General features: G+C 44.2%; 1 protein-coding gene across 2 annotated transcripts in view; it reads right to left on the bottom strand.

The window, feature by feature from the left end:
- Positions 1 to 14,235, bottom strand: part of ABCA1 (ATP binding cassette subfamily A member 1) — a 128,961-nt gene that overhangs the window by 32,804 nt on the left and 81,922 nt on the right. For both annotated transcript variants that reach the window (XM_063081514.1, XM_063081515.1), the window contains 11 exons: positions 12,735 to 12,932; positions 11,788 to 11,993; positions 10,994 to 11,170; positions 9,398 to 9,620; positions 7,441 to 7,662; positions 6,184 to 6,388; positions 5,002 to 5,115; positions 3,213 to 3,384; positions 2,240 to 2,371; positions 1,144 to 1,286; positions 741 to 878 (listed from right to left, as the gene is read on the bottom strand). In XM_063081514.1, the coding sequence (XP_062937584.1) occupies positions 741 to 878; positions 1,144 to 1,286; positions 2,240 to 2,371; positions 3,213 to 3,384; positions 5,002 to 5,115; positions 6,184 to 6,388; positions 7,441 to 7,662; positions 9,398 to 9,620; positions 10,994 to 11,170; positions 11,788 to 11,993; positions 12,735 to 12,932 (1,930 nt within the window). The remainder of the gene's footprint in view (positions 1 to 740; positions 879 to 1,143; positions 1,287 to 2,239; positions 2,372 to 3,212; positions 3,385 to 5,001; positions 5,116 to 6,183; positions 6,389 to 7,440; positions 7,663 to 9,397; positions 9,621 to 10,993; positions 11,171 to 11,787; positions 11,994 to 12,734; positions 12,933 to 14,235) is intronic.

Raw genomic sequence — 14,235 nt, 5'->3', positions numbered from 1 at the left:
CACAGTCTCAGGGCCAGCTGGAGCTGATCCAAAGCCTGTGTTCCTCACATGGAACCACAACATATCTCTAAGCAGACTATCTAAACAGACTGCCAGTTGTGTTCCTGCACCTCTCCCACTCCGTTTACTCATCCACTCTTTCAACAAGCATAAATTTAGCACACCATATGGGGGACAAAAAAAAAAATGAACAAAGGGCCGACACCATGGCTCACTCAGGAGAGTGCGGCGCTTGTAGCGCCAAGGCCACGGATTCGGATCCTATATACAGATGGCCAGTGCGCTCACTGGCTGAGCACAGTGCAGACGGCACCAAGCCAGGGGTTCTGATCCCTTTACCCGTCAGAAAAAAAAAAAAAAAAAAAATGAACAAAGACACAGCCTCTGCTCTCAGAAATCTCAGTCTATAGTGGAAGGTAATTATAATCCACATGTATAAGTGCTACGCCAGAGTGCAGCACTGGAGGCTGCAGAGCACACAGAGCAGATGCCCTTTATCCCCATTTCTCTTCTTCCCGCAGGCCCCTAGGTAAAGAAGCATAAACTTTAAGTGTCTTATAAACCATGCCTCTTACCTCCATACCATGGGCGAGCACTGAGCCTAAGAAAAGCAGTTCCACATTTCCCTTGAGAAGCAATTCCGTTGCTCTACCCAGAACAGGCCTGAGATACAGCCACAATTCTCAAGAGGCCCTCTCCTCTCCCCAGTCCATGACTCAGGATCACCACATGTCAGTTACCTTGTCGGTATTTCAGCAGCAGCTCCCATATTCCCCTGCGGGAGTAAGGGTCCACGCCAGCTGTGGGCTCATCCAGAATGACAACCTTGGATCCCCCTACAAAGGCTAAGGCCACAGACAGCTTTCTCTTCATTCCACCTACAAGAAAGAGAGAGAGAGACAAACTCCAGGACCAACCCCAGACAGTGAGTGAAGTCAGAGGTGGTGAGAGGCAAAGGGAGGCCCCTACCTGGGGACAGAGCCAGGGACAAGTTTATGTTGCCCATCCACCCAGCCCAGGCCCCTGGGCAACTGTTATTTTGTGTGTGTGTGTGTGTGTATGTGTGTGTGTGCGCGCGCGTGCGCGTGCGTGTAGTTGGAGGAGGTGGTGAGGAGGGATAGGGAAGGGAGTTCCGGGCCTCACCTGACAGCTGACTTGTTCTGCTTTTCAGCTTGCTGGGTGGCAAACCAACATCCAGGGCCATCTGCTCCATCTCTGCTTTCACGTACTTCTCTGAGAGCCCTTTTAGGCGGGCATAGAACCAGATGTGCTCTTCCACAGTCAGCCTACAGACAGAGGGGCAGGTCAGCTCTGGGCCCTGCAGAATGCACCAGAATATAGTGTCTCCTGACCCAAACAGAAGACAATGAGTACATTTTTCTTCACCCTGCATGTCCTCCCTTAATTTTTTACTTTATCTATTTCTGAAAAATAATCTTCAGGAAAGATTCAAGGTAGAACAACAGTGAGAAACCTCATGAGCTGCTCAGGAAGTCAAAGCTGAAATGTGACAGATCACTTCCAACCTTTTCCCAGCAGGCCTGGCCACCATGCATCGGGAAGTTGCAACTTTAAATCTTGGGCCCCTAAGATGGGTTCCTCAAAGGGTTTTCCCAATAGCCCCATCAACCAAGATGTCAACTCGGTATAAACCTGGAGCAGTGCTCCAGAACCTCGGAGGACCTCAGACTGAGAGAAAAAGGCCCTTGGGGAGCACATGAGTCTGAGCTGCTTACTTTAGATAAGAGGAAGTAGGGGCCCACAAGGGGGAGAGGCCCTGCCCAAGGTCACAGAGTTCAGATCTTCATCTGCTCCACGTGAGGGCTCCCTGGGGGCCCTGCTTGTTGATAGGACAACCTGAGTGGGAGCCAATGTCTTGAGTAGGAAACACAGGGCCATCGTGCCAAGGGTCCTGGGGTACTGCCAAGTGTGGGTGTTATGGCTGCACCTCAGGGAGAGGTGCAGCCAGGGAGAGGATGGGCTAAAAGGCCCTGCAGAATGACAAAAATGGAGACCACTGTTTCCCAAACCCCCATCCAGTGGCTGGACTGATGTGATACCCAACAATCATCCTCTACTTTTCCTAAAATTGAAGAACAACTAGGCCTCAATGTGTCCAGGGAAGGGAGGACTGCCACCTACAAAGAAATTTAAATACTCAAGTCCCACTCCACCCATGACTCCATGACATACATATCCAGAAAGGGCCTGTCCTTCTCAATGTGCTGCTGGTACTCACATGTCAAACAGCACATTATGCTGGGGACAGACTCCCAGGTTCTGTCGGATGATGCTCAACTCAGAGCGAATGTCTTTCCCAAGGATGTACGCGGTGCCCGAGGTCGGAGGGAACAACCCGGTCAGGATTGACCTGCGGACAAAAGAAATTGAGGAATCAAGACTGACCCACCCTTAACTCTACATGCTCCATTCTAGGCTGCAGAGAGAGGAGAGGGCACTAACCCTCCCACCCTCCTACCTTTCTGATGGACCCGAATAGACCCTCACAAAGCAAAGAAGTCTTTTGTTTTAGTAAATAACTGGGATTAGAATTATGTGTTGGAAATGGCCATTTTAGTACAAGCATTTTAAAAATGAAGCTTCCAATCTGCAATGGAAAGCATACCTTCAAACATACATTTTCTATGCCTATATCATGTCCATGAAAAATGGACGAACTAGAACATATTATTCAAAGATAAAAACAATTATTGTCTTAGGTGGTAGGATCTCTAAATGCCTTTTAAATTTTTTCTGCAATGTTCATAATACATTGATTTTACATTTAAAAATAAGATAAAAGAAAACCAGAACAAGAGTCTTACATCCAAAGACATATCTTTGGAGTAATTGAGGAACCACCAAAGCTATCTCTGGTTGAGATGCTTGCTTTACGGCTCTGGCCAAACCAGAACAAAAAGATTGTTTTTCAGAACTGTCATGCCCTCAGGTTCCAAGAACACTGCAGAATTCTGAGAACTACATGGTAAATGTGATCAAAAGGCCCCAATCTGTTTTAGGCCGAAGAATATCTAGCAAAAATAGCAGGTGGAAAGCACTCTCGTGATTAGATTATATTTTTACACTCATCAGCTCCTCACGTGCTCCTGCCCTTGCCCCATGACCCATGCAATTTCCTTAGGTATGAATTTCTAACTATAATAGAGAACCTTCCTGTGACTGATTCTGTGAGAGCCACACCCTCTTCTTACATGGTGGTGGTCTTCCCCGCTCCATTGTGGCCCAGGAAGGAGGTGATCTGGCCCTCATAAAAATTCAGGGCCAGGCCATCAACAGCGACCTTCATGCCATCTTGGTAAACCTTCACCAGGTTCTGAATGGACACACCCAGCTTCAGGTGGGTGGGTTCCTCCTCCATGCAGACTGTGAGAAGAGAGAAGACAGAAATAAACCTACAGAGAATACTGACGAGTGGAGTATATATACACGGGAGGTGAGCTTGTACTTTCTGAATTGTCTTCTCTCCATGGCCACACTGGTTTCACAGGCAGGCAGGAGGTTATAAATATTTGCTTAGGGCCTATTTGGGTGCTGGTGTTGGTGATGGAAATATAATGATAAAGGAGCATTCACAGTCTATGAAGGGAAAAAGAGTTGACATGCAATTAAAATATAGGATGCTAAAAGCTGTTTAAAAAACACATCTAAAAATACCATGAAACTGTGGTATATTCATACCATGATATACTACTCAGCAATGAAAAAGGAATGAACTGTTGATATGCACTACAACTTGAATGGATCTCAATGCAATTAGGCTGAGTAAAAAAAGTACCAAAAGGTTACCTACTATGGTTCCATTTACATAACATTCTGGAGATAAAATTGTAGAAGTGAGGAACAGATTAGTGGTTGATAGATGTCAAGGACTGAAGAAGAAGGAAGATGACTGTGGCTATTAAGTGGTAGCATTTGAACCAATGCCAATTTCATGACTTTGATATTGTACTATAGTTATCCATGGTGTTAGCATTTGGGAAAACTGAAAAAAGGACATAAGGAAACCTTCTCATGCAATTTTTTGCAACTTGTGCATCTATAATTATTTTAAAATAAAAAGGGTGTTTTGCTTTTTTTTTTCTTTACACACTATGGAAGTTCAGGGGAGGGAGTGACTGACTACCTGAGAATCTAGGAGGGCTGCTGAGGGGAGGGGATACTTAACTAGATCTTGAAGAGAGAAGGAGTTTAGAAGGCAGGCATGTTGGAGAAAAGGTTCTCTGTGAGCGGAAACAGTACATATGAAGGCATAGAGGGTGGAAGAACATGACTCAGCAGTTTGAGGTGACTGAAATAGGAGCTAGGTGCAGAGAAGAGGTAGGGGAAGAAGAGTAGGAACAGTGGGAGAAGCTGCTGGAGCCGTGGCAATGTTGCCAAGTCAAGGAGCACCGTAGTCTACTGCTGCAAGGGCACAGAAGAGATCAGCAGAAGAGGACTTCATTAACTACTTGGGAAGGAAGCCACACTGAGCATAAAGAACGCAGAAGGCAGAGCCTTTGCTGAGCTATAGGTGCCTCTACCTGCAGTCAAGCCAGGAGAGGATCAGGGCTCTGGGTAATGGAGGATGAGAACATTGAGGAGCACAGGCTGAACTCTGCGGCCGCCATTTGGTGCCGGCATGCACAGGCCATACATAGGCCACCATGACAAAGCAGGCAGCGAGGCTATGGTTCCACAATCACAGTTGTCTTTACCACTTCCTTCTAGTTCGTGAGGACTGCAGGAAAAGTGTGCATGGGAAGGGGGGAGTTAAATGTACAGAGATCAAAAGACACTTTTCTAGAAGCTGAGAAAATAAAAGAGATGTCCCTCAGGGATCCAGACAGGGACTCCCCAATAAGTCAACAGCACTGGACACAATGGCATGGGAGAATTTGTTAAGAGACATTGCATGTGATTTCTCTGCCACTAGAGTGGTTTTAGACCTTCTCAAAGGGCAGGAGCACTAGCGTAAGGGGAGGGCAGGTCAGGAATACTTACTTTCTGACATTCCCTTCTGGCTGGAACCAGGGTGGCTCTTCTCATCACTCTCCTCACCAAACCAGTAGGACTTGGTGCAGGGAAAATACCAGGGCCTGGGAATGCCATACTGGCCTGAAAACAAAGCACAGGTGTGATCCAAGCTGAGTGCCATTCCCATATTTCCAAGGTTTCCCAGCCAGATCCAGTCCCTCCTTGACATACTCTTTGGAGAAGGAACAGATTGGAATCGAGGCAGGGGGAGAGGGAGCTAACATTTCCTGAAACCCACTATATACAATGTACACTCTACACCTCTCAAAGTCCTCCCAACAAGCCCATGAGGCAGGTGCCATCTCCACTTTAGAGATGTGGAAACTGAGGGATAAGTAGCCTACCAAAGTTTACTCAGCCAGTAAGTTAAGAACTCAGAATTTGAATCCAGATCTGTGTGATGCAAAATTGCATATTCAATGAAAGAAGTTCAGGGAGGGGTAATCAACATTTTCTACACACCTCCCTAGAGGAGAATCAGAAGGTGAACCAAATAGAGTCAAACCTCACTCTCCAAGAACTTGATCTTACATGAAAATTTATCTCAAAGAAGGTTCATCTTGGACTTGGTCAAGAGACATATTAAAGAAAGTATCAAAAGAAACTGTATTGAATATTAATTTGATTAAATCACAGGCAAGGGCTTAGAGCCAGTATAACCTGTACTCAGGAAACAGAACCTCCCTAGTGGTACCCACTCTGGGGACACAGAATTACAGACTTGAGTCAGCATTGAAAGGAATCTCCTGGGCTTGTTGACCCAGTGTAACCCAACTGAGTTCACCTTCAGGCACCAACACCTCAGCTGGGATGACCATAGGCACTTCTATGAGCCACAGTTCTCTCATTTGAAAAGTACTGGTTCTAGCAGTAACTACCTAAGGGAAGCCTTAGGAGAAGTAAGTAAACCAAAGTATATAAAACACTTTGCACAGTGCCTGGCACACAGTGCTCAAGAAACAAGTGTTATGTAAGTAGTAACAGTTTTACTTTCAGCATCAGCTATTTGTTTGCCATGGATTTAAAGCCTAAGCCACTTCCCAGGGAGCCCCACTCCTGCAGAAATGCCAGCACAAGGAAAGGAAAGCTCTGCAGCTAGAGATCATGCTTCCCTAGCAGATGCCAAAGCAGTGTGGAAGCTCAGCGTACCTGGAAAGACAGCCTCAATGTACCACGTCATCACCCCATAGAGGAAGCTGTCCAACAGCATCATGGAGACTGAAGTGGTGAGATTGAAGCCATCTCTTTCCACAGGGCTCTCAAAAAGGTTGTCCCACTGCACCCCAATGCCCTGTTCTTCAAAAAGGGCAAAGTATTCACAACCAAACCCAAAAGCCACAGGAGACAGCAGACTCTGTGAGAAAGAGGCAAAGTCAATTATCTATTTCCTTGTCTCTCTCATTTTTCTATCACTTCTCATGTAAATTACACCTGGAGAAATTTGAATTTGCAAATTGGATCAATTATAGGATATGGAAGTATTCATCTACAGAGTCCCTTTAGGGGAGTGGGCTCCCTTGTAGCATATAAAATGATTCCATTTATAGCCACTCATTATGCACACACATTTCAGAAATGCATGTATGATGGAGTGTCAAACTTTTAGAATTTTATGCTTCTAAAGATACCTCAAGGCTCAGCAATCCTGCCCCCTACATACACATATACCAACACACTCTCTATCAAGGTCTTCTCAGGCTCCATGCTCAGCCAGTGATGACTCAGGATCAGAGGAGCCTGTCAGGGGCTGCTGATGTCTATGGGGGTGAGAATGAGGTACCTGGAGTATCCTGTGAGTGACTGTTAGCTTTCCTTATAAGTGAGCCAGAGACAGCCAGAAACTTGCTCTTACAGGGGCTCAAAGGCTTCCCCTACTCTTTATAAGGGAAGGAAGTGTCCAAGTTAGGGGGTTATGGGAAGACAGGATACCTGCTTCTCAGTCATGCTCAGGTCAGAAAAACAATACTCAAGCAAAACACCACACTGGACACAAGGGACCAGAGTCAAGAAGGAGCCACATCTGACCTCAGTTCTACCTGTGGCCCTCACTTTGTGGCAAGCTTAATGTGGACAACAGAGCTAAGAGAGAAAGGGTGAAGATGGCATCTATTGCCTAAAGCCATTCTCCAATGCCACTGATCCCCAGACAGGTTCAAATGCAGTTTGGCTCTCTGAAAAATTCAATTCAACCAGCATTCACTGAGAGAACTAAAGATAAACAATTTAATAAGACACAACCCCTGACTTCAAAGAGCTTAGAATCTAGAACTGAGGTTCAAGTCTTATTGGTAAGAAACTCTCATTCTGTTCTCAACTTGCTGCTTCTACTCTGGGACTACAGAGGTGAGGTCAAAGGCCTGGAGTGGCCCTGAGTGCAGCTACTGCAGAAGGGCCAGCATTACTCACCACAAAGAACTTGAGTGTGAAGCCCACATAGTCCTGCCATGCCACACACAGGACATAAGGCAGGTACAGCATGAAGTAGATAATGCCTCCACAGGCTGCTGCCAGGTTGGCTCTGGAGAAAACCGTGCTAATCAGGAAACACTGCAGGATAGTCACCACAGCAAACACAGACAGGAAGACAAACACCACGCTGGGGTCGCTGTAAGGCAGCAGGTTTCCTAACTGGGAAGGAAGAGACCCATTAAATGAGCTGCCTCAACAAGCCCAAGCACTCACTTGTATGATCTATGGAAAAAATTCAGGGTTCATTCATACTCATCTTAGAGATAATACAGAAATAATGCTGTTCATTTTTCTGATGAGGAAATTGAGGCCTCGGGAATAGAAAGGACTTACCCAAGACTACACAGAAAAATCATGGCAGAGTTAGGAATAGAACAGAGTCCAGGGCTTTCTATTCCATCTCAATGGCTGATTTTGCTATTCATTTCTCCAACAGGTAATATTAACTGGTTTCTCTTTTTATAAGGACTATGACTGTTGGCACCGAAAAAGAGTTGTGAGAGATAATGTCCCACATGACTGTTCTCTCCAAAAGCTGAGGGAAATGGCCAGGCAATCTTGATTTTCCCCCTGATAACCATGGATTCTGCATTCTCACAATTATTCGAACTCTTGTGGATATTCTGAGCTTCTCCCCAGCCACTGGGTATATTTCAGCAGGACCCGCCAGCATGCAGTGGTTCCAGAGCAGCACCCATGTGCTAGCTGCAGGACCACCACCCTACCACAGAGCTCAGCCCCTTGCAGTTAGATACCAGAGCATGAGGGACAGGTTTGCTTTTAGCAAGAACTGCATTCAAATCCTGGCTCTGCCATCCTGCTGTGTGCCCTCAGTGAAGGCTTTGACCTTTGGCTTTGTTTGCTTGTATGTTAAATGGGTTATTTAGTGAGGACATAATAAGGCAACACAGGTGATGTGCTTTAAACAGTGCTCAGCAGTCAGTAAATGCTCAGTTGTAGCAGATAGTAGCTAGTATTAAATTAAATGTCACTTCCTATCCCTTTGCACTCTCCTCTTCTCAAAAATATTTATTTTTACATCATTCATCCTTATATGAAATGATTGCACAAAGAACACTGGGATATACATTATGTTAATGTATGGGGCAGACACAAAAGTGCACTGTCCAGAGTCTCCTTTAAGGGCGGGCTTATTGCTGGTTGTCAGTAGACAGCCCCCAGGTGTCAGCATCTCTGGGTTTGTCACAGCTACAGAGAGCCACCTGGCCCTGGAACATACACTTTCCAGGACAGCCAACATTCATTGACTGATTGATGGGGCTGAGCTAGAGAGTGTCAGGGAGGGAGGCCTTGAGGGAGCATAAAGGGCCAGACATTTCAGCTCAGTGAGGAACAACTCCACCAAACTGTATATGGTCCAGGGTGCCCCAGGGGATTGGCCACACACTGCAGTTCAACTCCTCCCTCTGCCCAATCCTGCACACCCTACATCCCTTCCACAAGTGTTGATCCCTAATAAATAACCATATGCCAAACTCTGTTTCAGCCTCTGCCTCCAGACAACCTGACCTGTGACAGCATATATCCTTCTGATTATAGTTTTTGGACACTTTGGGACCACCCAATTCTTCTAAGAAAGCATCCACGAGCCACTGCCAAGTAGGCAGCATGGTGCAGTTAAGTAGGTGCTTACCTGGAAAGCACAAGCCCTGAATTCTAGTCCTGCTTAGCTGCTAACCAGCTGGGTTGACCTTGGGTAGGTTGCTGCCCCCTCTCTGGGCCTCACTTTCTCCAACTATAAACAGAGGGAACTGTAGGAAATGACATGTAGAACGCCTGGCCTCCCAGAGTGTGATTTTCTTCCTCTCCTCCCTTAGGCTATGTTGGACTGTTCAGGAGTTCCCTGGCAAGGAAGAGTGAGTGGCAGCTTTACCTTCAGGATGACCACCAGCAGGCTGGCACTCACAAGCAGGGGGATGAGACTGCTGATGAACCAGCTAAACCAGAGGATGCCATTGTCCAGGCCCATGATCCGCATGGTCTCCTTCAGCCGTGCCTCCTTTTCGTACACTATGCCCTTGATGATCACAGCCACAGAGTAAATCCAGGCCAGTGTCATGAAGAGGGGCATTGACCGGCTCATCACCCGCAGGAAGCTGGAGGGCAAGGGGAGAATGAAAGACACGTGTGAGCCAGGCTCATGGGTCAAGGCCTCAGAGCCTGCATGCTAGCACTCTGGACTCTGAAATGCACAGCTTAATGGGTGCTTCATGAACAGTGTAAGGTAAGCATAAAAATTAGGCTAACACAGTGTTGCCAAGTAAAATTTCTTTGGGGGTTTGCTGTAGGAACTTAGTAACTGTGGAATGTCGTTAAGCTAAAAGTGAATTATTTTAAAGTACTAAGAATCAAAACAAAAACCAAAACCCAACTCATTCTCTCATTCAACATCTCAAACATCATCTCACTATTGATTTGCTTAGCATAACTCTTATCACAGTGCAGGAATACACTTCAGGCAGTAATATTTCCGATTCCAAACTAGACTAGGAAATGCAGTGCTGCAAAGTAAAAGGCACACAGATTTTGGACCCTGACACTTGAGGTTCAAGTCCCAGATTTACCACTTAGGCATTTACTCACTGTGTGACAACTAGCAAAGGCTCTTAATGCCTCTGAACTCCCGTATTCTCATGTTAAGACATCCTTTCTAGAATAAACCTTGGCTTAGGGGTCTTTAGAAAAGTCCTTTGGAAAATTCTGTCTAATTATTCTGAAGGTGAAAAGCAGGATATTTTCTGATGACCTGGAAAAGCTAGATAACCATACAAGGAAACAGGTTATTCAATGCAAAACAGCAAACACAAGGAAAGGAACCTGCTCTTTCTGCACCGATTCCTACACACACATACACACACACACCACCAACGAAAACAGAATAAGAGAATTTCTAGAATTTGGAAGGCACATTAAATATTTCAGATGTTTGGAATAACTACACCTCTGCCCATTCTCTCTTATAAGAAATCATTAGATCCAAAGGCAGACTTCCCACAATAAGAACTTGCCAGCTTAGTGACTAAACACTAAAAGATTATCTTAAAAAATCTAAGACAAAGAAGCTTTGTTCAGTTTCATTTGGATTGTTTCAAAATGTGGTTTACCACTTAGAGGAAGTGGATAAATTGACACCAAATCTGCTTTTACAAGTGTAGACTGCTGTTTCTGTGTTTGGAGGTATGTGAGAATATGTGCTTGCATGTGTTTGCCCATGACACATTTCAAACTTGCAGACTGGGCAAATTCTGACCAAAAGAGTAGAGTGTAAAAAATAAAAGCAGTGGTAACCATGGGCAAGAAAAGAGGGAAGATTACTTGTGGGCACATAAGTATTTCTGTCTATGATGTGGCTGAAACCTACATCTGGCATCTTATTTCCAGATGATTCACACACATACACACACACACACATTCTACCTGGAAAAGTGCTAACTGGTTAAATAAAGACAGTGGTTTGTGGGTAACTTACATGTCATCAACATAGCAGGGGTAGGGCATCTGCTGCACATAGACACCAGTTTTCTTCTCGGTGCCCGTCAGCACCCTGATGATCGCCTGCTCCACTACATCCTGCAAGTAGGCAAAGCCGCCCCAGACGTACCTCATGTCCTCAAAGGGGTCAGCCCGAGGACCAGGGTCCCAGTACCTAAAACCAAACCACAAGTGATCAAAAATTCCTTTAGAACCATGTAACAACAACAAAATCCAATCACCCCCAATCTCACCACCCTTATACCAAGACACTATTCTTATTTTTGGATCTTACTTTCTGGTCTCTGTTAACATGTACACATAATTCGTAAATAGGCACAGTCAGAACAAGCGTACTACTTGTTGGTTTGGTCTCTTCCCCTCCACTGGCTACCTAACAATGCATCAAGTGAACCAACCAAAATTTACTTAACCATTCCCTTTTTATCGGTTATCCACCCTCTTTCATAAAAATGGTTAATACCAGCACAAAGAACCCTAACATCTTTTTTTCCTTATTTATTTATTTTTGTTGCTGTTGCTGTTGACTTCATTCCTTGGGATTAATTCCCTTGAGTGGAAATGATGAATCAATAGATACTGATATCTTATGACCTCTGAAAGAATACCCTTTAGAAATGAATGTACCAATTTCACCAAAATCTGCCACCCATTTGAGTTATTTTTTGTTGAAATTTCTACTAAATTATTAGTTAAAATAAAGTACCTCTTGTCATAATAGCTGCACTTGACTTCCCCAAGACTGGGCTGTTGCGATAGGATTCCACTTACCCATCTTTGATTTTATTCGTCCTCTCCACATTGTCAATGTCCATTCGGATCTTGTACTTGACATGGTGGGGCAGCTTAACACTGCCTGGAGTGACTCCAGTGAACACGATACCAGCCCAGAACTTCCTCTCATCCAGCAGCACCAAGGACTTGTTGATGAGCCGGACTTCTGTTGCTATCGGCTCCAGCTTGTTCAGGTTGACACACTGGTGGAGGAACAGCCTTTGTGAGAACACTGGTGGTCAGGAAAGCAGGCAGTGGCCGAGACAGATGCTACCCTACAAGGCAAGTACTAACTGCATGATTTTTTATCCTCACTCTCTAATCCTTTCTAAAGTAGTTGTCTAATCTTCAACCAGGAATGGATCATTTTGGTTTTTAACTGAAATTTAAGAGAAATGCTGAAAGTATTTAGAGATAAGTTACTAGCATTGATTTTTATGGAGAGAAAGGGGTGAAAACAAGGATAATATTTTATTTTCCTCTATGTTTTTATAGCAATTTTGAGTAACAGCAACTAATCAAACAGTCAAATAGAGCAAAAAAATCTTTTATTCATCCTTATAAAGTAACATAATTTTTAGAAATAAATTTTAAAACTTTTATCTGTCCTGAATTAGATTTTGGATAAGTTTCCTAAATAATAACATCTTAAAGGAATGCTTTCTTGCCATTAGGCATTCGTATGCATGAATGTAGGAAAACCTGGAAGACAATGGATAGCAAAACATTCTTGAGTCAATATAGAATAAACCTAAATTTTGTTTTATTTACTCATTCAACTAATATTTATTGAGTGCCTTTTGTATGCCAAGCCCTGTACTAGGCTTGAGGGATACTTATGTGAGACTACACACGTTTTATTTCTACCCTTTCCTCCAGTCCAAACTATTTTCAGAGAAAGAAGCCATAGCCTTTTCTAAATGATCCACATAACAGATCCTCACCTCCATGAATCGAGTTATGGTCTGGATTGCCTGGTTGGTCTCATTGAAAGCTTCTCTCCAGGTGTACACAGAGCCAGTAGCAGATTGGACATCGTCCGGGTGCTTGGCCAAAAATGCCACAATGTCTTGGGCTGTCCAATTTAAGCCGTCCAACTGCTGTTCCCAAAAGTGGTCATTGCCTCTGCTGTCCAAGAGCATCTGCCATTCCAATGAGAAAATGCAAGTAGTAAACACCAACTAAATCTTGATGAGTGCTATTTAATGCTTTCACATACATTATCTCTTTTTTTTTTCTTCACAGAAAATTATGAGGTAGATAACAAATGTCCCCATTTTACAAGTGAGAAGACTGAGGTTCAATAAAAAAGAATGTGATTTTAACCAAGGCTGAGTCACAATGATAATAATAATAGGTAGGTATGGACTTGTGACAAAGTCAGAGCCATCAGAATTCAGAGTCCACCTCCTTTCCATTATATCAAATAGCTCAGCTTAACAGTATTAACTACAGTTACAACAATACTACTTACTCTGTACAGTTACTATGTTGACTCCATGAGGAGAGTACCATTAATATTTCCCATTTTACAGATGGGAAAGTGAGGTTCAGAGAGGTTTAGTCCCTAATATAAGGCCACACAGCTAATAAGTAGCAAAGCCAGGATATGAAACACAAACCCTCAGACTCTAATGTACCCCCTCACTGCATTATATTGCCCCTCTTCTTCCGAGACTCAGTCTGATGATCCTACATAAAAACCCTATCCCTAGACTGAACCTACTTTTACCGCTTAGTTAGGGAAAATTATGCTGCTAGTTAAACGAAGTAAAATATAATCTTTCCCAAGTGCATGACCAACTGTATGGATTATGACACAAAGGAGGCCTATTTTCCATTTCCTATTCCCTAGCCGCTTGGGCCACCATGAAAGAGAAGGACAAGTCAATCTGGTGCTCAACCAGCAGATCCAGAGGGGCTGGCACAGAGACCTGTGCAGATGCGCTGCTGCCAGGAAAACAGGTAGGCTGCCAACTCAGCAAAGAGAAGACACACCTGCAACACCTGCCACAGCATCGAGAGGGAAGCAGCCGCCCTGGCTCTACCGCACTGGAATCCCCAGGGGTCTGAAGACTGCCGCTTTCGTTAATCAGTCTTATTTTCACTAACATTATAAGCTTTTCCCCCTTGTGGCTTCATACTTATTATTTTAATGGCAGCACAATGACTTTATAGAGTTTATATACTATAATTTCATTAACTACTCCTGTACTGCTGAGCGTTTAGTCTATTTCCAATTTCTCACAATAACAATTATTAGCGCCATAACATTTTCTCTCATACGGTGACTTCTTTAAAATTACTTCTACAGGCTACATCCCTGGGGGGTTGTGGAATGGAGGTTGGCATATTTTTTATGGTTCTTGAAATTTTCATTCCCAATTGCCTTCCAGTAAGGAATAACAATTTATACTGTCATCAGTAAAACAATTATATGTATTT

Source organism: Cynocephalus volans, chromosome 17, assembly GCF_027409185.1.
Source record: "Cynocephalus volans isolate mCynVol1 chromosome 17, mCynVol1.pri, whole genome shotgun sequence".
NCBI classification, from domain to species: domain Eukaryota; kingdom Metazoa; phylum Chordata; class Mammalia; order Dermoptera; family Cynocephalidae; genus Cynocephalus; species Cynocephalus volans.
This window is presented reverse-complemented; position numbering and strand designations above follow the sequence as displayed.